Source organism: Atractosteus spatula, chromosome 18 (genome assembly GCF_055471065.1).
Source record: "Atractosteus spatula isolate fAtrSpa1 chromosome 18, fAtrSpa1.hap1, whole genome shotgun sequence".
In the NCBI taxonomy this organism is placed as follows: Eukaryota; Metazoa; Chordata; class Actinopteri; order Semionotiformes; family Lepisosteidae; genus Atractosteus; species Atractosteus spatula.
This window is the reverse complement of record NC_142723.1, coordinates 18,719,194-18,740,695: the sequence shown is the minus strand read 5'-3', so window position 1 is coordinate 18,740,695 and position 21,502 is coordinate 18,719,194. Positions and strand designations below refer to the sequence as shown.

At 38.1% G+C, this 21,502-nt stretch overlaps 1 protein-coding gene across 1 annotated transcript in view; it reads right to left on the bottom strand.

The window, feature by feature from the left end:
- LOC148818757 (syntaxin-binding protein 4) overlaps positions 1-18,138 on the bottom strand; it is a 43,964-nt gene extending 25,826 nt beyond the window's left edge. The window contains exons 1-3 of the mRNA XM_088936693.1: positions 18,064-18,138; positions 4,836-4,909; positions 1,898-1,993 (exon numbers count right to left, since the gene is read on the bottom strand). Coding sequence (XP_088792819.1) covers positions 1,898-1,993; positions 4,836-4,909; positions 18,064-18,128 — 235 coding nt within the window. The 5' untranslated portion in view covers positions 18,129-18,138. The remainder of the gene's footprint in view (positions 1-1,897; positions 1,994-4,835; positions 4,910-18,063) is intronic.
- Positions 18,139-21,502: the final 3,364 nt, after the last annotated feature.

Sequence of the window (21,502 nt, the reverse complement as noted above, 5' to 3'; positions counted from 1 at the left end):
AGTTGGCTTGTGGGAAAACCGGCCCTGGTGTGAGTGTGTGTGTCTGTGTTTGGTGTGTCTGGCTCTGTGTCCAGGGTGTATCCTGCCTTGAGCCCGCTGTGGGTCGGGACAGGCTCCGGCTCCTGTGAGACCCTGAACTGGAAGAAGGGTTAGAAGATGGATAAAGCAGGAACATTCATCAGCTTAGAGCACAGCATGAACACAGAAGCAAGGGAGAGACAAGACGAAGAGGACAGGAAGACAGAGAAACGGAGAAGGAACATCACAATCAGCCTACTCTTTCTTGGAGCTCATGCATTTCCTTCTTGGACCTTTTTCTGTGGTGAATGGTTCTGCTTTTGTGCGGCTACACAGAGCAGGTCTTGCCAAGGCTGCTCACAGACATGTACAATCTGAAAGCAAGTCTAAACTCAAATGGGGACAATGATTCATTTAGAAATGGTTTTACCTTGTATTAAATATACCAGAGACTGTAATTTGCGACTGTACATTAAAAAATTCCATCTTCTCTTCAACATCTGACAGGGAAATTGGATTTGTCTTTTTCTAATATGTATGTGTTAATTTTCTAGATACTGTGTAATCAACACTTTTCCATTATTTTTAATAATTTGCTTTAATGTGAAAATAAATTGAGATATTCTTTTTTAGGGATAAGTGTCATAATGCCATTTCTAAATGAGTCATGTCCTCATTTGAGTTTAGACTTTCAGACTGTACATGTCTTTGAGCAGCCCTGGCAAGATACTGTATACTCTCTGTAGCCACAAAAACACAAATCCGCTCACTACAGAAAACATCCATAAAAGCTATTAGTAAAAAATTTCAGACATTAGCAGAAATAAATGATAGAGAGTCAACAAATCCTGCAAGTCAGCAGTATAAAAGCTGAGTGCGAAGATGATTCAGATTTATCAGAGCATGAGAGGGTATTCACTGCTGTAAGAGGAATTTGTAATGGAACAAACTTCAGTCAAAAATATAGGCAGGTTCTCAAACTCTTCCGGAAACCAAACACAGACTTAATAGGTTTATAAATGCTCACAATAATTGCTCTTTAGAACTGCTGTCAATTTAGTCACTATGTTAATTTTATGAAAGATAATGTGGTGACTTCTCACCCTGTTTCTGTCTGGATTTCTCAGTGATAAATGGTTTAAAGCCTTAATCTGAGATAAAGCACATTTGACTTTCAGATGCCTTGATTTACAATTATGTGATGAGTATTGCTCATCTTCCTTCATTAAATAAAGCCAAATTTATTGTCCCAAGCAATTTAATTAAAACATGCTCTATTAGAAGGGACTGTCTAGAAATATCAGTTGATGCATTTGCTGCAAGCTCTTTGAAAGTTAGTTTGAAGGACCATATAATAACCAATGTCGAACTCCAGAAGATTTATTTTTGTCTGTGTTGCACTCCACATTGGCAAAGCTCTTCAGGAATCAATAGCTAAGTAATGCAACACTAAATGGTAAAGGAAATGATGACATAAAATGAGCAGCAGGCTCAGTGTGCCTTTGAGGCATGCAAACAATCTTCACAATTGATTGCAAGTACAGTGCCGTCAGAGGTAAAACTTGGAAACAACTTATGTGTAGTTGCGATGTAGGTTCATTAAACTCAGATCACAGATTTAATGGTGATTATGCGCTGTTTCAGAAAACTGTAAAAGTTGAAAAAATAGAATAGAACACGGAAAGCATCATAATAAAAGGGCAAACTGCTCATCTTAGCCATTACAACTATTTCAAGAAGCTTAACATCCTGGAGTTCAGTAAGGAGAAACCACCGTGTCCAGGAATGATGAAGGGAGGCCACACAAAGGAAACACCCTGCACAGAAAGGTGAGCAAATATGACATCTACAGTCCAGTACACTGATGAGCACTGCTTACCATCACTTGAAGCAAGTCCACCAGGTAAGATCCTTTTCACATAAACACCATATTCTTCTCCAGTTAATTCCTTCACTCCTCCAATAACTTTAATTCCTGTGCAAATAAAAAATATCCCCCTTAGCATTTCTAAAACAAAAACCTCATGCAGAAAGCCAATTATCTAAGCAGCACAGATTTTAACTATACAAAACCATATACTTTTTTCCCCACATGTTAATTTATTACTACCATTATTAATGTGTGGCATTATTGCTTTATTTTTACATTAATGTTGATGTTTAGTGAAGTCAAATGTCCCTCACCTTTAATATCATTATAGATGTGTATCACTTGCTACCCGCCCTGCTATTATACAAAATAGAAAAAAAAAATTGGACAAAAACTCAAATAAAACTCAAATAAAATAAAAAATTGCATAAAAACTCAAATCTCAAATGTACTTATAGTTATAACATTTGTATTGGTGATCATGAGATTAATATGCATGATAAGTATATAGCTTTAATTTGGGGTAACGTTTGACTCATCCATCTTCTAAGCTCTTCATCCAGTTCAGGGTCACAGGAGAGCCGGAGCATATCCAGCAGCTCCAAGTGGGATACACATCCCATCCATCGCCGGGCACACCGATACAGACACACACACACTCACGCCAGGGCCCATTTTCCAGAAGTCGGCTAGCCTACCAGCAAGCATGTGTCCTGAGGAAACTGGAGCACCCAGAGGAAACCCACGCGAATATGGGGAGAACATGCAGACTCCACCCAGACAGCACCCCAGTAACGCTCACTTCTGCACCACCATGCTGCCCCATTCATTTGATCACACGAGAACAAAACACTATATTCAGCCCAGTGATTTCAAGCGAACACAAGTCATCTGGCACATTCACTTCTTTTTTAAATTGTAGGCTGTACAAATTACCATGTGTTTGCATATCCTTTCAAGGCCATAATGTCTCCCAGGGGATAGAGACGGACAAGCTCTTACAGGAAATGTTTAAATCAAGTTACTGGTGCTAAATCCGGTGCGACAAGTTACTGAATCAAGAGGTGCACTTGCTTTTTCACAGAAAGATATTGAATGCTCACTGAGTAGAACTTTTGTGTGTTTTTGTCAAATGAGGTAAGTTTTATCTACTATTAGGACTTGGTGAGGACTAGTCAAGGGAAAATAGGTCAATATGTTAGATTATTATATCTTAAGGGGGTATACTTTTTTCACTGTACTGTAATTCTACTCACAGCTTCCATTACAGTATGTCCACACTGCACACAATCTCCCTATTCTCACACTTTTAAAATATTTTAAATAGGTCTGCAGCCAGGTCTGCTACACTGATCAGACCTATCAATGCTGTTAGTCAGCAACTGCCTTGGTCCTTGAAGCAATTACGTGTTTAAGCCATGAGTCAGTTTGCTCTGATTCATCTGAGACTTTAGTGACACTTCCAAAGAAGGTTGTTTTCTCAATTTCTAGCTTCGTGGTCTCTGCTCTTTATTCCACTTGTGTCTTGAAGGATAAATAGTGTCACCCCCAGGGTAGTGACTGCCACCCTGGGTCATGGAGATCCATGAGTCTCTGCTGCTTGCCGGTCTAACTGAGCTGGTAATCACTGGTGCTAATTGACTTTAGCTGATCAGCTTGCTCATTTAGAGCAACACATTGTTGCCCTAAAACAGGCAAACATTGTTTGTCTGTTTATGCACTCAAGTCCTCAGTTTACAAACACATAACATCAAACATATGGTTTACACAACTTCAGCATATAGAACTTAATAAAATCTCTCAGTAAATTGCTTATTAAGGCTTCCTTCCTTATTTCTGTCTTTTTTAATTTTATGCTGAATGACAGCACATGACACACCCACAATGAGCAGTTTTTCCTTTTCCAAAGGTGCGGTTAGTCATATTTCCCACAGTACACCTGAATGAGAGCAGGTCTGAAATTTAGAAATTACTACAGGGTTGACAGCAACTCCAATCCCTTTCAACCTTTTCAAGAGCTGAAAGCAAATTGATTACATATTCCAACCAGAAAACAGAGATCAATTAGCCTGTAATTGCAAACAACTGGAGAAAAACTAAAACACGCTGTGATTATCCAGGAGCAGGTCGGGGAATCATCAGAGCTTCTTGTGCTGACAAGGTCACAGCACTGGGATTACTGGCTACTTTTCCTAGGATCATCAGGGGCCTTTGATCCCTAACTTATCTTTCACAGCTTAGATGACACATCTTAACTCCTGGCATGTTTTTCCGAGCACCATGACATTCAAACTGCGGGGCAAAAACATGTAGCGGTTTCTCAGACTCAAACTGCAGCCTGGGAAGCTGACGTATCTGAGCAGATCTGCACCTGTCTCAGGGTTCTGGATCTTCTACAGTATGATGAAGACTCAAAGTGCTTTTGCTTTCACCTGCACAGCAGAACCCTGCAGTTGAGTCGCTTACAGTATCATTAAAGCTCGTGTCTGGCGATACAGTAGTGTCTCTGAATGTGAAGTTTACCTCTTGCTCGCACACTGCTTCTGTACATCCTTGTGTCCAACACTGTGAACTCCGGCTGACATTTACCACAGCCCTTCCTCACCCTTTACACCCACCTCCTCTTCCATGAGAGATAATCTATTATTTTTCTCCCAGTGCCAGCTAAATTGCTCAGCTTGTCTGTTCTCATTTGTCATTACAAAGAGTACTGTTGGATTATAACTGTCGTCGTCTGAATTAGGAACAAGTAAAGGTTGCTGACGCAGACACCCACCTGAAATGTCTGAATCAGAAATTCTTTACAAGTCAAAACAGACAACAAACAGTCCAAACTGTCAAAACAGACTGTCCAAAATGGGTTCATACGAGCAATATCAACATTAAAAACATTACAAAACTGGTTATGTAGAACTTTATCCTTAAGACCACAGTTACAATCACTCACCTAATCCATTTTCACAGTCGGTGAAGTCCAAGGCATGAACAGCTCGATCCACTCCATAGGGCCCCATAAGTGTCCTGAGTGCAAACCAATCAGAAGAAAACAGAGAATTTGCATTTCACTTTCAAAACAGGTCCATAATCTGGGCATATCTGAAAGAAATATTTGAGGACGTATTTGAGTTGAAAATTAATATCATCATCATAGTCATTATTTAGTGGTATTTGTAATACTGTATTTGCTTAGAACACTCCCTTATCCAGAGTGACTTGCGATGCATACCTGAAAACGAGATAGTTCTTGTACAATACATCTGTGAAACTTACTTCAGCAATCGTGAACTTTCAAGATTTAAAAGTGAGGTCAGCACCTTTGCTGTGGCAGGCAGAAAAAATCAACAGTATTCAGACAGTATGGACATCAAGTAACAACAAAGGCAACCTGATGGCAGGCTCTTTGTGTGTACAGCGAACAAGCACACCTGAACCGCAGTCTAAGAGTCAAGCACGCACCGAAGAATGGAACTGAAAGCTGCAAGATGACCGATGATATCGAAACAGAGGAGCCTTGACCAAGCATCAGAACCGGACTGAGCAATTCTGAGCACTGCGATTAGATGACTCCACCCCTGAGGATCGAGGACAAGTAAATCCTTTATTCTAAATTTAAAAACAATAAATAAAACAATTATTCCAACTACCCTATTCCCATAAGGACTAACATAAATACAGTTTACAAAAATCTGCAATATTAATGTGTGCCAGTCACTTTCAGTTGCTTATTCATTTAAATTCTACTATTTCAAAAATTCAACTCATGCCTCCAGTTGCAAATTACATACCCTTGACCTAAAACCATCTTTTTTAGAAGCTTTTTCCTTCTATCCAATGGAAACAAGACCTCAGATGTGATATCTACTCTTTACAGCTGAAAGAACAGCTGAAGTTTTATCCTAGACAGTGCAAACAGCAAAACTGAACACACCTTCTCAGTCTGAGGTGGATATACCCAGGTGATTTTATCATTTCGTAAGGTCACAAACCAGTGGAGGCTGTTCAGCCAGTCTAGTTCTGATTGCTAGTAGCATCTTGATTTGAGGACCCTGGAACTTCCAGCTTCTGTCCTAATAAGTTCCAAACTCTCTCAGCTCTTTGAAGTAAAAGAATGCCCCCATTCTGAGTCCTACATGCATTTCCATGTAGTTTTTACTTGTATCATCTGATCCAACATCTCACTGTTGATGCCAACGGATTTCTGAATCTTGCACCTTACGGCTAAACTTGTCGATGGTTCGATGTAAAGCACTGCACGATTTATAGAAATGTTTCACAATACTGATTAATGCTAAAGGTTAACTTTCACCTGCCCACTTAGTATAGCCACCTTATTAATAGTAATTAACCTTATTAATAGCAATTAATACTAAAATCACAGCACTAAAATCACAGTACTAAAATCACTATTAGATCAATCTCAGCTTCTCACCGAGCTATACCGAGAAATATAGCTATGGTTTTTCTTGTTTTGTTTTAACACTATGCTAAATTCAAACGACAATATTAAAAATAAAACAGAGCTGTGGGTTAGTTTATTCCAAATAAGACTGCTTATTAAGACAAAAATATGGGTATTAGCTTACATTAAAATTCAGAGGGAAACATAACTGGGAATGAGAGCAATAAGCAAAGATGGTGTTGTCTGTCGAGATCGACACATATTCCTGGGTGGAAGAGAGATCACATGGAGCCTTGCAGCCACACTCACAGGAAACACGGTCTGGGCTGGTTGCCTTGCCCCAGAGCCTCCATCATTAATATTTTATCTTGAATTTCTGACAAATGCATGAAAACTGTTACAGTGTCTGATTTAAAGGCTCTTTTTGTGTCTTTATACAAATCCACATTGGTGTGGCAACTGGCAACTAATGTACCTATTTAGAAATGTTGAATTACCCTATTTTGATTTATATAATGGTCTTTTTAATAAGCTTCCTTGTTTTTATAATTAGAAGTGGCTAGCTTAATTAAAGATTCAATTAATAATGTACTATTCCCGATGTGACCAAGCTTATATCCTGACATCAGATTGTAGTAATAATTAATGGCAATAAATATAAAAATAAAATACAGTAGAGGTAAAGAGTTTAGACCATCAGCCACCCATTAAAAATACAAAATCATTATTATGTTGGAATTGTTGCAAACTTCTGTGCAAAACTGTATTAACTAAGCCTCTCAAAATTATTTAAACATAAAAACTTTTATATTGCATATTATTACTTAACATATTGCATTTTCATGTTTTGTACAAATCCTTATCTCTCCTTATTTTAATATACAGTACTCTTAAATGATAAAAACCAAGTTCCATTTGATAGTTCTTTGAAGTACACTCTTGTGTGTTTTAGAAAACATTTTTAATGTCTGCGTTTTTTTCCCCCCAATTTTTCCCTTCTGTTATTATTCCGCATTTTAATAACATTCTGAGGAATCAAAACAAATACCTAACAATTGCATACACAGCAGTGAGATGAAAAAACAGAAGCTAACCCTTAATCCATGATGTAACAATAGTTACTCAATGCAAGCACCTCCACTAGAATTGAAATCAACAGCACTATGACATCTCTTCCTGAAGTTCATGTCAGACGTATACTGTAGCAAAAAAGCATTAATTAAATTAAACACAACAGCCTGCACAGACATTCATATATCAAAACAGGACAAACACAACGTTTGCAATCCTCTTACAACACTGGCAATATGTGCATCAAACTGAACAGCTACAATTTTATCTCAGCAAAAAGGAAAACAGACCTGCACACACAGTGTACCTTTGTGCACAGTTACATACATGAGTCACCCAGTAATTAGTCCTTTCTACATTACCTGCTTATAATGACAGCACCTTTATACATCACAGAAAAGGTTGGCATTTCGTATCAGCTCCTATGCATCCAGCAACTCTCTGCCCTCTCTCTGCCGCTTCTGCCTCACTCACAGTTTCAGCCAGCGCGACCCACATGATCCTCTCTTACAGCCAGCCGGTTAAATCCACTCACCGCTAACAGATCATCCAAACATCACTAACTTTACTGATAGATTAACTCTTATGCAAGGGCTTGGAGAAATCAAACAGGCATTTCTGAGAGACATCTTTCTTGTATTTATTAAATAAAATACTATTCCTATAAAAATCAGAAAATAACATAACTTGCCTCACATTTGTAAGCTTTTGAACACATATTGTACATATCCAAGGACAAATCTGATAGCTGTTTTAAAGTTCTTCAAATTTCTATGGGGTTAAAGGGAGAGTATGTGTGAGGAGTATATAATTAATAGCTTGTTTTCTTAATAATGCACATATGGTACAAGCAGTTCTTGTGTCCTCATTCAATTGCTCAGAGAAAAGGGTTTGTAAACAAGGAATTTTATTTCTCATAAAGATCGTGTCAATTTTTTGGCACCCATGAAGATGATTCTAATTACATTATTTACAGTATATCTCAAAAATAAATTGAATTTATTATTGGACTCTGCTGTGGCTTTCCATAAATGGTTAAACATCATCATCACAATTTTGGTTTGATTTTTTTTTTGTTTAGAACTGATGATGCATGCTACCTGTTAAAATGTGTTAGTATGATAAATACAGGCAGTGCCAGGTCTTTCTTGTAGGACTGACATGTTTGCTTACCCGCAGTTATTTGATTTTTCTTACAGTAATTAAGAGAGACTGTCCTATGACACCAAGCTATGCGTCAAAGGTTGAAGGTGCGCACTTTATAGCCAGGAGCTTGTTTACATTTTGAACTGAATACATATTTGAATCATAAAGTTATTAATCAAATTTAATTTTATAGCTTAAATAATAACACACAAATAGATGTAAGAAGCTTTCTAAATACAGAAACTGATTAGATAACTCAAAACCACATTTTTATCAAATAGAATTTACAATGTTTTCCAAGGCTGCAAAAGAACTCTTGAAAGATTAGTAGCTATAGATCTAAAACTTGCCATCCAAAATAACAGGTTTAAAAATACAGATGAAGTGAAGAATCTTGTGTTCCATCATCACTAGAAATTATTTTGTTGTGCTGACTTTTTGGAACCTGAAATGACGGGCCAGCAGTCACTACGTACAAGCTCAGAATGGCAGATTTCAGATCTCCCCTGCCTCTCTCATCTACATTTAACAGATATCTGGGAGAGAAGACTCAACTTGCTTACCTTCAGTTTATTAATCTTAAAATAGATGAACAATCAAAAAAGTTTTTGCTTCTGTAATCCATTCCCCATATGCTAAGATTCATATTATAAGTATAACTCATGGAAACACCTTCAATACATTTATACTGTAGGCCTAAAATCATTTTGAATAAATATTCAAGGATTGTTAAAATACCATGTATTAATGAAAAAGATTAATGCAAGTTTGTCATTAACACTTTTCTTAAAGGATTAGCATAAATGAAAGAAATGCATTAGATCACATAACACATGGATGTTGTGCATTTATTACAAACCAGTCTTTAATATGCACATTTTTAATAACTTAACAGTTTATATGACCCTTCAGATACCAAGTCATTAACTCTGTATTGGCAAAAAACCCCATGAAAAACAGATGACTGTGAGAGTGAACATTCTGGGAGTTAACATTTTTTAATCCTAAGAATTTGATATTTAAAGAAAAGTGAAAACTGTAAAAAATAAATCTGTCATTTCAAAGACATTATAAAAAAAGGACAGAATGTATTACAGTTGCTTTTCTGTAGGTGTACTCTAAACACAAGAGTATGTTAAAATACTAGACACCCCACAATATATCCCAAAGTAATATTTTAGAATAGATGCTTCACTTTTTTAATAACTGCAAAAAATAGAAAACTGCGACAGGAACAAAATAGGCTCATGTGAAAAAAGGCTGACTCATAAAAGAGTAAATTAGAAAAAAGATACCTAACCATACCGTCACAGTTATTGCAATGATGAAATGTAATTTAATTTACAAGCTCTGCTAATGAATACAAGCACATATAATTGCAGGGTACCTCAGGTGCCCACCCTCGTAAAAGAGATTATTTAGGCTGCAATGTGTACTTACACTCCACATGTACAGTATCTGTGAAGTTTGGGAGCAATCTTCATCTAGAACCATGGGTACTGTGTTGTGCCAGTCTGAACTTGATCAGCTGGTAGGGTACGTGTTCAGAGGAGAGAATGTAATGTCAGAGACAGCATCCCAGCCAAGACTACCTTCTAGGCTGCTGCTTCTCTTGGAAGGGAAAGATTAGACAAACCCTGAAAAGAGCACATGCCGTGGTCATCAGTGTATGAACAAGTAAGTTAAGAGCTGAGAAGCCATCAGCAAGAAAGAGTTCAATTACCTGCTCAGTGAAAACTTTACAAATGTAAAAATACCTTCAAACACACAGGAAAAAACCCCCAAATATTACTGACTTGCCAAGACAGAAGGCAGCTGTTGGATCTGCATTAGTCATCACTGTCAGCCTAAAGCCTTCCAGGGGTTTGAAACAAAAACATACATAAAAGTCCACAATATCCCACTTTATCTTGATAGTCCTGCAACAACATCACAATACAGATTAAAAATGCCTTCCCAAAGTAAACCATAATAAGGTGAAGCAATAATACTGCGTCGTCCAGAACAGTAGAATTCAAAAGAATTACAAAAGAATTCAGACATAAACTGTTAAAACAAGATTATCCACAAAGGAAAGTCAATTTCTACAGAACAAAAATGGCATATAGTCCATACGCAAGACCCAGCTTTCTGAAACTCCAAGGGCCTTTCTGCTTCATGTGCTGAATCAAACGGACTGAACTGCCCGACTGGGAAGATCTTTCACCCTGGGAATAAACCTTTCTAGATAAGATTCTCTGCCTTCGCTTGCTGCCGTTCTCTGCTACATCTTGAAAGAGCAATGCAAATTAATGTGATAACCTCATGGCTAGAGACTAAAGCAGATTACTGGCACTGAGAGCTTTAAGATAGGAGAGTGAGAGATTTTCTTACTATAAAATCTATTACTCCACAGTTATACAGACAGTAACTTGCAACATACAATTTGAGGCAAAGATGTAACTTGTACAAATTAAATACAGGAGAAGAGAAAATAAGAAAGAAAGGACTATATATGAAGTTATAATTCTGTTAAATCTTATCATTGTTAACAAAAATACTGTCAAAACAGAAAAAAACATTTTTATTTCTGAGACATAACTGATATTTTATGTAAAAACTTTTTGTTAAAATGAAGGCAGCTGAAGACTTTAGAAAAGTCACTTGTGTTCCTTTTGCAGATTATGTTGAACTAAAACCACAATGTGGTATTGTATTACAACTCCACAATAACATATTCTGAATATCTGTTTTAAAAATGTTGTTTAGTTGTTTTTGGGAACCATGCAGTGATGCCCAAATAATATTAGCATCTGACACAATATTTAGAGGAATTACTATCCACACATTATTTTTAAGTTATTAGTTTTTACAAAAGCTTTCCTCATTTGCACCTGTTCTAGAAACATCTATTTTCTTTGCTTTTACCTGTAACCTTTCAAAGAACTATTGTGATTAATTTTCTTGCCTCCTTGAGAAGATACTGTTCATTCCCTTGCTTTGAAAGCCTCTATTTTTGAGTTTTTCTTAATGAAAAACGACTTTTACTTGGTTATATTTCCTGTTTAACCATGAAGTGTACATTTATCTCTATATTTTATTGTAAGCAGCTGTTAAGTGCATTTTATTCTCAGATAACAGGACCTCTATAAAATAAATGATAAATTGATAACTGGATTTCAAAGCAGCATTTGTGATCTGGAGTGCTGTCCACTGCTCTTCACATTTGATCTTGAATAACATTCTGTTTGCTATTTTTACTCTCGTCAATCCTTAGACGCTTTCATTGTTTTGTTACACAGCAGCCCACATCACAAAAAACAAAACGCCAAAATCCGAGACATTTTGTTTGGTGTTTACTTATTAATTCTTTGGACAGTGTCTTATTCGTGGGTCAGAAAAAAAGGAGGTGGGTCCAAAAATCTCAATTCTTTTCTTCTACCCTGCTGCCATAGCAACTACCATTTGCATCAGAACTTTAATCACCAAATCTGCACAGTGGGTTGTTACCAGATTATAGGATAATCCAGGCCACACTGAGATATACAGTAACAACAGTGATTTGCTGACCAGGCAGTCTCCAGTCTAAACACATCCTGTCTCCTCCTTTTCCTTTTTTTTTGTTGGAAAAGAAGCAAATGAAACAGCAGACAAGTTCAAGATTTGGGATCAACACTGCTGGACCACGCTTGACCTGGTTTTCGAGGTGACGTCCTGCTGTAGACAACAGCGATTGATGAAGGTGCCGGAAGGAGTTAATGAAGGAGACTAGTTTGACCTGTTTAGAGAATGGAAAAGCAGATACCCTTCTCCTCTCTAGAGGCAGCAGTGAGGCAGCTGGAAATGATCAGGACACAAACACAGACTCACTGTCTACTCAGCTCTCTATCAAGGAGTTGAAATACAAGAGTAACAAGAAATAGCACATACAACACAACAAGTTAAGCCAGAAATATGCAGACAGACAGAATCATCAGTTATTAATTTATTTTTAAACCAATCTGTTCTTTCCAACAGTGAGTCCAGAAATAAAAATTTAACTTTCTTCTTCATTTAATTTCTTTTTTTTTATTTTATTGAGATGTGGCCTCAATAAAACCTAGAAAACTCTTCAAACGTTTCCGTGACACAAACACAAACATTAATCTTTCCCTTACAGAGATACAAATTCCTCTTGTAGGAAGACAGTCAGCATCCACAGGCACTTAGGTTGGCTGTGAGTGGAAAGAAAATCAAAGTAGTGTACAGGAAGTCAATGTAAAAGGATAAATGATCGGTTGTGGGGGAGGAAGTCTCTTTTCTGCATTAAGAAATCTTCCTGTTACAGACGCAAAACAGAACTGGGTCAAATATACGAGTACTTCTGTATTAATGTTTGAATATACAGTTTTCTGGTTATTTCAAATATTTTTTCCAAAAATAGCTCAAAAACAGCTGCGGTAATTTTGAGATTTAGGCTGTGAGCAGAATGCCCTTTCCCTTGGACTAGGACAGGGCAAGATCAGTGTCTATGCAATATCTTCTGCCTCACACAGAGATTGTGAGGAGGGCAGTACCACCACCTGAGCAATGTCCTCTCCCTCTGCTGCAGTCCCTGGGACAGGTGTGACCTTCACACTTCTACCAGTATGCCCACACCTTCAGCAAGAAGGCTTCTGTACTGCTCACACTCTGCTGAGGAGATGTTTCTCTCCTCCTGTCTTTTTGAGGAACAGGGTGGTAGTTAGCTTTAGAAGTTACAGTCTCACATGGGGTTAAGTGATTAGTGGTATGTTTGAGGATGTAAACAGCCACATGGCGTTGGCTGGGTCATCTCTGCTCCATTCACACTCTGAGCAGAACTTAATTTTCTCCGCATGACCTTTCAGCTGTCACCAGTTCTCCAATAGCTTCTGATTTTCCCAGAAATTTCAATCTTCTCCACATTTACAATCTCTGGCCCTGCAGATTCCCCCCCGTGCCCTCTGGTGTTTCACTTCCACCCGAGCACTGGGTATCCTGGCCTGGAGCTGCTGCTCATCGCTTTACTCTCTTCCTGGCTAGACCGACTGATCTGTCTCATTTTTTATTTGATAAAATCAGTCAGCAATCAATATCTTTGTGTGATAAAGTCCACAAAAAATATGTGTAAATGATTAGTTGGGCATTGGGACAAGATTCCACCTGTGTATAAAATAAGAAATGTTGTCCATTTGATCACACAATTTCTGAGTGCTGTCCACGTTTACAGATGGGCATTCATTTGTCACATTCAATCTGTCAAGTATATCACTCATGACTGCATTCATGTCCATGCCCAATATAACGTCAAAGTCAACACAAGAGGAATTTGGAGGTTTAAACAGTCAACCTCACAAATACATTTTGGTATTGATTAGAAAGATGCAAGGTTTCATAAAAGACGTGGCATGCTCATTCTCCTATTTTCCTTTGTCATAAACTCTTAAGCAATAAACTATGTTTTTTCTCTTTTTAATATTGGAGTAACAAAGGGATTCACAGTCAAGCAGATATTTTTAATGAGTATGGAGAATTGCAATTGCAATAAAGCTTTCTGGCTCCATTTTTACTGACATCTGCATGACTATGATGACACACCCTGCATTATCTATGAAAGCAATAAAAACTGCTTTCAAAAGTACTTTGTTTTGATTCATTCTGCATTTTACAATTGCATTTAACTTTGCTCCTCAAAAAAAAATGCTGTTGCGTGTTTATTGTACAAACATGAATAAAAGTATTCAAAAGTGCTGTATGTTGATCTTCTCAGATCTTTGAGACGCTGCAAGACTAGAACTGGTTTATACTGGCATGGGCGACCTCTGCAAGTGATGTTTTTAACACTAGAATGTCTCTGTGGTGACAGAACACCAGTGCAGAGAAAGTGCTGTCTGTGACCCCACATTATTAGGGTGGCTTATGGGTCCTGAGCCCATAAAAACTCATGTTTTTCTATAAGGTGTCGAGGGCTTGATTACAGAGTACTAACTCAGTAGGTCTCTATTACATACTAAAGGCTCAAAAGAAGACCTAATTTCTTTTTCTTCCACTACTGCTGCTTTCTAAATCCCAACACAGACAAACAACCCTTTATGTACCCAAATAAATCACTAATGATGTGACAATTAAACCCCAGTGTTCCAATAAAACCCCAGTTAAACTATCTACAACAGCTTGAGGGCTTTGCAGACCCATTATTACTGAAGTCCTTCCAAACTGGCCTACCACACCGTTCTTCTGATGAAGAATTAATCCAGAGTCCAGATTAATTACTCAGCAAAAATCTCATTGCATTCTTTATAACAGTAAGTGTGCTAATCCTGGTGACCAGGCTAAATTCCATTTTAGATTTCCACAGTCTGACCTCCCCAAACTTCCCCTTTAATTCAATAGATAGAGTATTATGCTATGCAGTGAAGCTGCTTGTGCAGAGTGGTCAGTGAATGCTGTACTTCACTGGTAGATGAAGATGGTCCCCTCGGATAAGAAAAGTGTCTTGTGATAAATTGTGATGAAAATATAGAATTAAGATAGAATTAGCACATGTATTTTTATATAAAGCTCATAATTTCTAAGGGCTATTTATGAAGAACTTTGATTTATTAGGTATTATTTATTACATAGGTGTATCATTTAGCCTCCAAATCACATTTTCTTCACTTGTATACAACTTCCCCAGATGTTTTCAAAATAGAAATGGACAATTTAACCACATGGATTTTCAATGATGCATGGTCCCAATGAATCTTAGAACCCACCCTTTCTAAAAACATTTATATTTACTCTGAGATAAATGGAGATAATGGTAAAGACACCTGTTTGATGGAAAAGAGGGTTCAACTCTTGTGTTCACCCCCATACCAGTTAAAGTCCTTGGCCATGGGATCCAATATGTGGGTTGTAGATATATTTTTAGATAACAAAAGATTTATTGGATATTTAATGTGGAATTCATGGAGACTGCTACAGTATGTACATAAACAGATATGATATTTAAGTAAATTCCTACTTAAAACACATTCCTACTCTACGGGTGGTAGCACTAGCAGAACCTGCGAGCTTGAGCTCTGTGGTGTGCACATGAAGATGCATAGTGACCCGGAAGAGTTGCCTGATGCAGAAGTAGGAAGAGAGCAACTACTTGCTGAACTTTGCTAGATGGTAAGGATGAGGACATTTTCCCAAAAGAAGAAACACCAGCTATGTATGCAGGTGGAAGCACTGGTAGGCGAAAAGTTGAGGACAGACACCACACCAGTTGGACACAAGAGAGGGGGGGACCCATCACTGTAGCAGCCTGGCCTACAGGTGCTTGGGACAGCATGGGCTGTGAACAAGGAGGCCCAGGACTGGTGGAGAATGAGGCCATGAGCGGGCAGAGTGGGAGTCATGGACCAGGGATCCTGCTACTGCAGGCACAGTGAACAGAAGGATCGGCAAGAGATGAAACAACAGACCTAGGCTGGGGGCATACATGTGATGGGTTGGATGCTCGGCTGAAAACAGAGAAAAAAAAAAGGTGGAAAGGATGAAGAGTGAAGCGTGCAGGATTAGGAAGGAAGAAAAGGGAAGGGAAAAGGGGAGACAAACTGGCCAATGTCTGGAAGGCTTGATGACCTCAGATGAACTGAAAGCACAGCGCATACAACTCGGTGGTGGCGCTTGTTTTCAGTAGAGGACCAAGGTTGAAGAAGTGAGAAAGGAACTCCAGTTCTGGATTGTAGGAGAAGGAAACAAAAAACTGCGATAAACCAAAGTCCCAACTGCTAGAAAAGATGCACACAGCGCAGTGTGCAGCCAGAGAATGTACATGTGTAGAGAAGCGAAGGTGTGGGATTAGGATCTGACGTTCTCTCACACTTCTGTTTAAACAAACAGCATACAGGACAGGCACAGGTCAGGAGAAGGGGTATAAGAAGTTCAAAGACACTGAATATAACTTTGAACCAGATCTGCCAAGATGCCCCTTCAACTGAGCAGCAGGGCAAGAAGTAAACTGGTTAGAGACGACACCGTGAAGCCAACCGCGACTTTGAAAGAGCTACAAAGTGCAATGGATGAAACAGGAGAAAATGTTCATGAGTCAGCAAAGTTGGCCTGTGTGACCAAGTGGTAAGCAGGAAAAAATTACTAAAAAAAGCCAACAAAGCATTTACCTGATACTGCAAACAAACGCTTTGTAATCAGATGCGACAAAATTGTTTTTTTCTCCTGAACTGTGCCTTCTTACAACTTAATTTCTCAGTTGTTTCGAAAGCTCCTATCTTCATGGTTGAATATTTGTTTGAAATTCACTACCTTACAGGCATATTGGTAACTATTCTGAAAAAAATGCAATTCGTTATTACAGCACACAGACAGAGGCCACCCAAACTACTTGCCAAAGTGATTTTGTGGCCCAGCAGAATTCTAGGTTTGCCACGTCAAAGGAAGAGAATATTTATACAATTAATATATTTTAGGTTGGGATTTTTCTTTGCAGTTTTTTGTTGACATTTACCTTCTTTCAATCATAAGTGTTCTGTTTGAACATAAAAGTTTTGCTTAAAAATATTCACTTTAAAAAAATGTGTACACATCATTTGTAATTCCACAAAACGCCAAGGGAAGGTGGTGAATACTTCTGCACAGCACTTTTATTGAACACAAAAAACACATTTCTGTATAGTTCTTGTTCTTTCTCGTATGTTCATGACTGTTATTTATTGCATCAATTAAAACAAAATTACAGCTGCAGCATAATTTTTGTATTACCTATCCAATGTGGTTTAGGTGTGGTACATCTTATTTTTATTAATATTGACTCGGCTTTTCACAGGAAGTAATAAGAACATAACTTAGACGTCCATGTCTTGATGCCCCATTTTAATCATGGGCATGGTTATGAAGTTTCTAGAACTACAATATTATCTTTTCAAAGTGTATGAATTTCACTTCAAAGACATTGGATTTGTCAAAGTCATATTGCTGAAGTAACAAAAATGAAAAAAATAAAATATTAAATTTAATGTTGAACGAAAGAAATGATCCTAGCTGTGCCAGAAAACCATCTGAATAAACCGTGGTGTCTACAGGCAAGTTTAACTACATGCTTAGTTAAAAGTTAAAATATTGTAGTAAACTTCCTAACTGTTTTACAGACTTTACACATTTACATTTAAAGTAACATATTTATGAAAATGTAAATATAATACGTATAATATTAGAAGGATAAAAGGTTTTTGCTGTGTGTTTCTAAAAAAACGTTCTTTAATGACAGTAAACTCCAAAATTTTTATTTAAATATTTAAAATGTTTCGAATATCTTGTGTATTGTCTTGTAACTATAAATTAAATCCTGAAAACAGACGCATGAAACATTTATCACCATTAGCGTTGCTACAGTAACCTGGTGCTCGAAAACAGTCTACAGAAATGGGTCAAGAAAAATCTAAGTAGACTCGTACACTTTCCATTAAAATATCCTCTTATGCAGATAATTTGTGCCTACGTATAAACAAGATGCAAGTTCACCAGCTTTGGTCTTGTGCTCCAGAATGTTATACAATATAAAACTACTGTACATTCTCGTGGGTCTTACCAGTAGATGAGAGACAGTCCATCAAAACGCTCAAGCTCCCTGCCTGGAGATTTCAAATAGGACATTGCACCCGGAGAAAATACGATAGGTTTCAATATACTTAGCAGTCGCTGCCTCCGTTTCAAAGTTATTTTTTTTTAATAACAAACCGCTGAAAAACTGCATTACTTCATTTTCTTCTGGCGTCTTAGGTACATTCCATGTTCAGCTGAGTAAGTAACTGTCAGCACTCATTCAACATCAAGTTAATGATGTGGAGATTTCAGGCCGGGAATGAGACTCAGCTACCCCTGTTTCTAATCTGTCAGACACGTGATTCTGCGCTGTCCTGACCGTCTGTTCAATAAAAGAAGAGCCTTGCTTCAGCAGCGCCCGCATTCCTTTTACCTCCTACAATAGGTGTCAGTTTTGATTTTTCAAAGGTTGAAGTGGGATGTCACAAGATACTGTACATAATTTCCATTCATAAACCACACAGAAGTTCACGCCACTCTGTAGACAGACTCAACTGAAATGGCTGGTGGGCATATTCAGTTAGGTAGCTGTAACCATTTGTATTATAAATCACCCTGCTACCAAGGCTTAACTTCTTTGCCTCGCAAAACAATATAAAGAAACAATTTCTTGCCAGTGTCTTGTTTTGCAGTTTATTTGTTTGAGGACATTATACTGTAGGTTGTACATAACTCCCTGTTGTTTGGGATGAAGTGTTATGCAGTGCCTTACAAAAGTATTCGGACCCTACTTTCCACCCTTTTGCTGTACACTTTTTAAAAATTAAATATTGTTTTACCCACCTAAATGCTCAAAATGAAAAAAAAATTAAAGGTAAGGTAAGTTACAGTAAGTGCAGTAAGTCAGCAAAAACTAAAGAGAAAAATCTAAAATATGTTGATTGCATACTGTATGTACTGTATTCAGACCTGTGGACAGTCACAAGTCTTTTGGGATAAGTAGCAGATTTGCACATACAGTATTTGCCCATTCTTATTGGTATATTTGCTCGAATGCTCTCAGGTTTCTTGGAGTCCAGTCATTGACTGGACTTTTCAAGTCTCCCCTAAAGTCATCATGACTTTAGGATCCATGGATCAATAGGATTCAAATCAGGACTTCGTCTCAGCTTCTCAATGACGTTTACTTCCTTATTTCCTATGCCACTCCAGTGTAGCTTTGACCTCGTTCTGTGGATTATTTTCCTGTTGAAAGGTGTGCTCTTGCCCCAGCTTGATAGGTTTGAAGCAGGGAGACCAGAATGTTCCCATCAGTCTTGACAGTCTTCTCGGTCTCTGCAGAACTATAACATGATTGACAGAAGGGATGGTGTTGGTTGAGTGACGTACTGTACTATGTTGGTTAAAACCAGATGTAAAAACATTGAAAGTGCCAATGTTGTCCTGTCTGTCAGGTGGTGACACAACTGGAAGGAGTTACTTGAGTTATTCATATAATGGCCAGTGTTTTGGTCAGTAGTGGGTGTGATGTTTTTTTTTTTCTTCTGTGCCTGCTTCCCTCTCCTTTTAATTCCTTCTGGCCTTGTAGCACAGACAACACAGCTGACCAGAGCCATCACGGATTGAGTGACACTGTTTTTTTAGATACCTGTCCATCACCACACAGTGAGGAGACCTATTGATGCCTGGGGCCGCTGAGCAGGCTGAAACTGGACCTGGAGCAGAAGGAAAGAGAGGAAAGGCAAAGGAGAAGGGAAGGAGGGACAGTGTTGCTGTTACTATTTATTATGGCCCATTTCGTAATGTACCCTCTACATTGTCTACATTGTCTAGGCAGCGTGTGGGTGCCTTTCATTTAATGATCCACTTCACCATGCACAAGGAGATAGTCGGGGTTTAGAGTCAGCTGTTTGGCTCTTTAAGGTAATTTTGTGCACCTAAATTAATGTAGGTTTGCTACAGCAGAAGGTTTGAATACTTATAAAATCATGACTTTTCCGTTATTCTTTTAAATTGCTTATTTGCTTGTAGGGCTTGGTCTGTGTGTGAAAGGTTAAGCTCTATGCATGCTGGAAAGAAAAAAACCCACACCTGATGTGTGGAATGTTTGCAGAAAGGGAATGTGACAGTTCCAGCACCTGGAAAGTATAAAGTACATTTTGTGTTAGTGTTACAAATATTTAAGAGCCATACAGTATATATCTGCTTTTAATTTTGAGGTTAAATATATGCCCAATTGTCCTCCTCCTAAACACAAATTGTATCAGAAGGCTGTTTAGATGTATAAAGCCCTCAGAAGTGCTCGTGTTCAGAGCACATTTTTGCTGTGCTCTCCAGAGAAGCCCATTCATTAAATAAGCTAATTTCAAAACTCCACTGAACTGGTCTGTGACGTCTCGCAACCCTACATACTTCTTTATTTTTATCTTGAATGCGTTGCAAATATTAGTTTCTATTTCAAACTGCAAGACAGCAGGCTTAAAAGCAACATAATGTGAGAACTGAAAGTTTTTGCAAGACTCTTAATTTGTTTTTGGAGATGTGCTGGACAAAATATGAAGACAAAGGAAACTCTGGACCTCAACCAACCTTCCAACCACTTGAAGAATCATATTTTAGATTGGAAATCTAAATAATCTAAATCTTAATTTCTCTGTCATGCGCAAAGAACGTTTCTCTTCTTAATGTTGCTCCGATGGCAGCCTGGTCTGATGCGGTACAGCTAAGCTCCTGTGCCTGGTGCTCAGCATAATAACTTGCTTAAACATCAGGAAAGCTTGTGGCTTGACCCTTCTAATCTTCAGTCTAGTCACAAATAATTTCAGTACTTCCTGGAAATGAGCATTTTACTGTGTTCATATAAAAGAAACAAGAAGTATTGTATGTATTGTAGGCAGCACAGTCACACCCTGGGTGACAATAGAGGGTTAATTTGTATTTCCAACAAATGATTCATATAGTGCAGTAACTTAAATAGGACAGAAGATCCTTTTCTGATATTCACTGCTTTGGAACAGTAATTGGTGTACATTATCCAGTTTAGTTTTTAAAAAGAAACGTTAGAAATGTTCTGATTCTGATTGTTGAAAAGTAATTGACAATAGATTGTCCAGCAGCTCACACAAGACAAGTGAGGAGCGCAGGTCCTGTGGTCCAGGCGGGGCCTGTCTGAGCCCACTCTGGCAGAGGACTGCAGGGGGTGGGCGGGCTCGAGACAGCCAGATTATCCTTGTCTCGCTTGGCAACAGGAGTGCTTTTACTTAGCGGGTGCCTTAGAGCTTAAAGTATTTTCATTTAGAGCTGTCTCCCTCCTCAATCAAAACTACCTGTCCTGGTGTAAGTTTTGGATCTGCAGAAAGAAAGGCTGCAGGTGGATCTGTAAAGTGCGTTTCAGATGAGATCAGAAATAGCTGCCACTTCCAGTTTAAACATCCTTTCAATCCATTATTCTAAACTAACATGGTTTTTATTTCTCAAATAGTGAT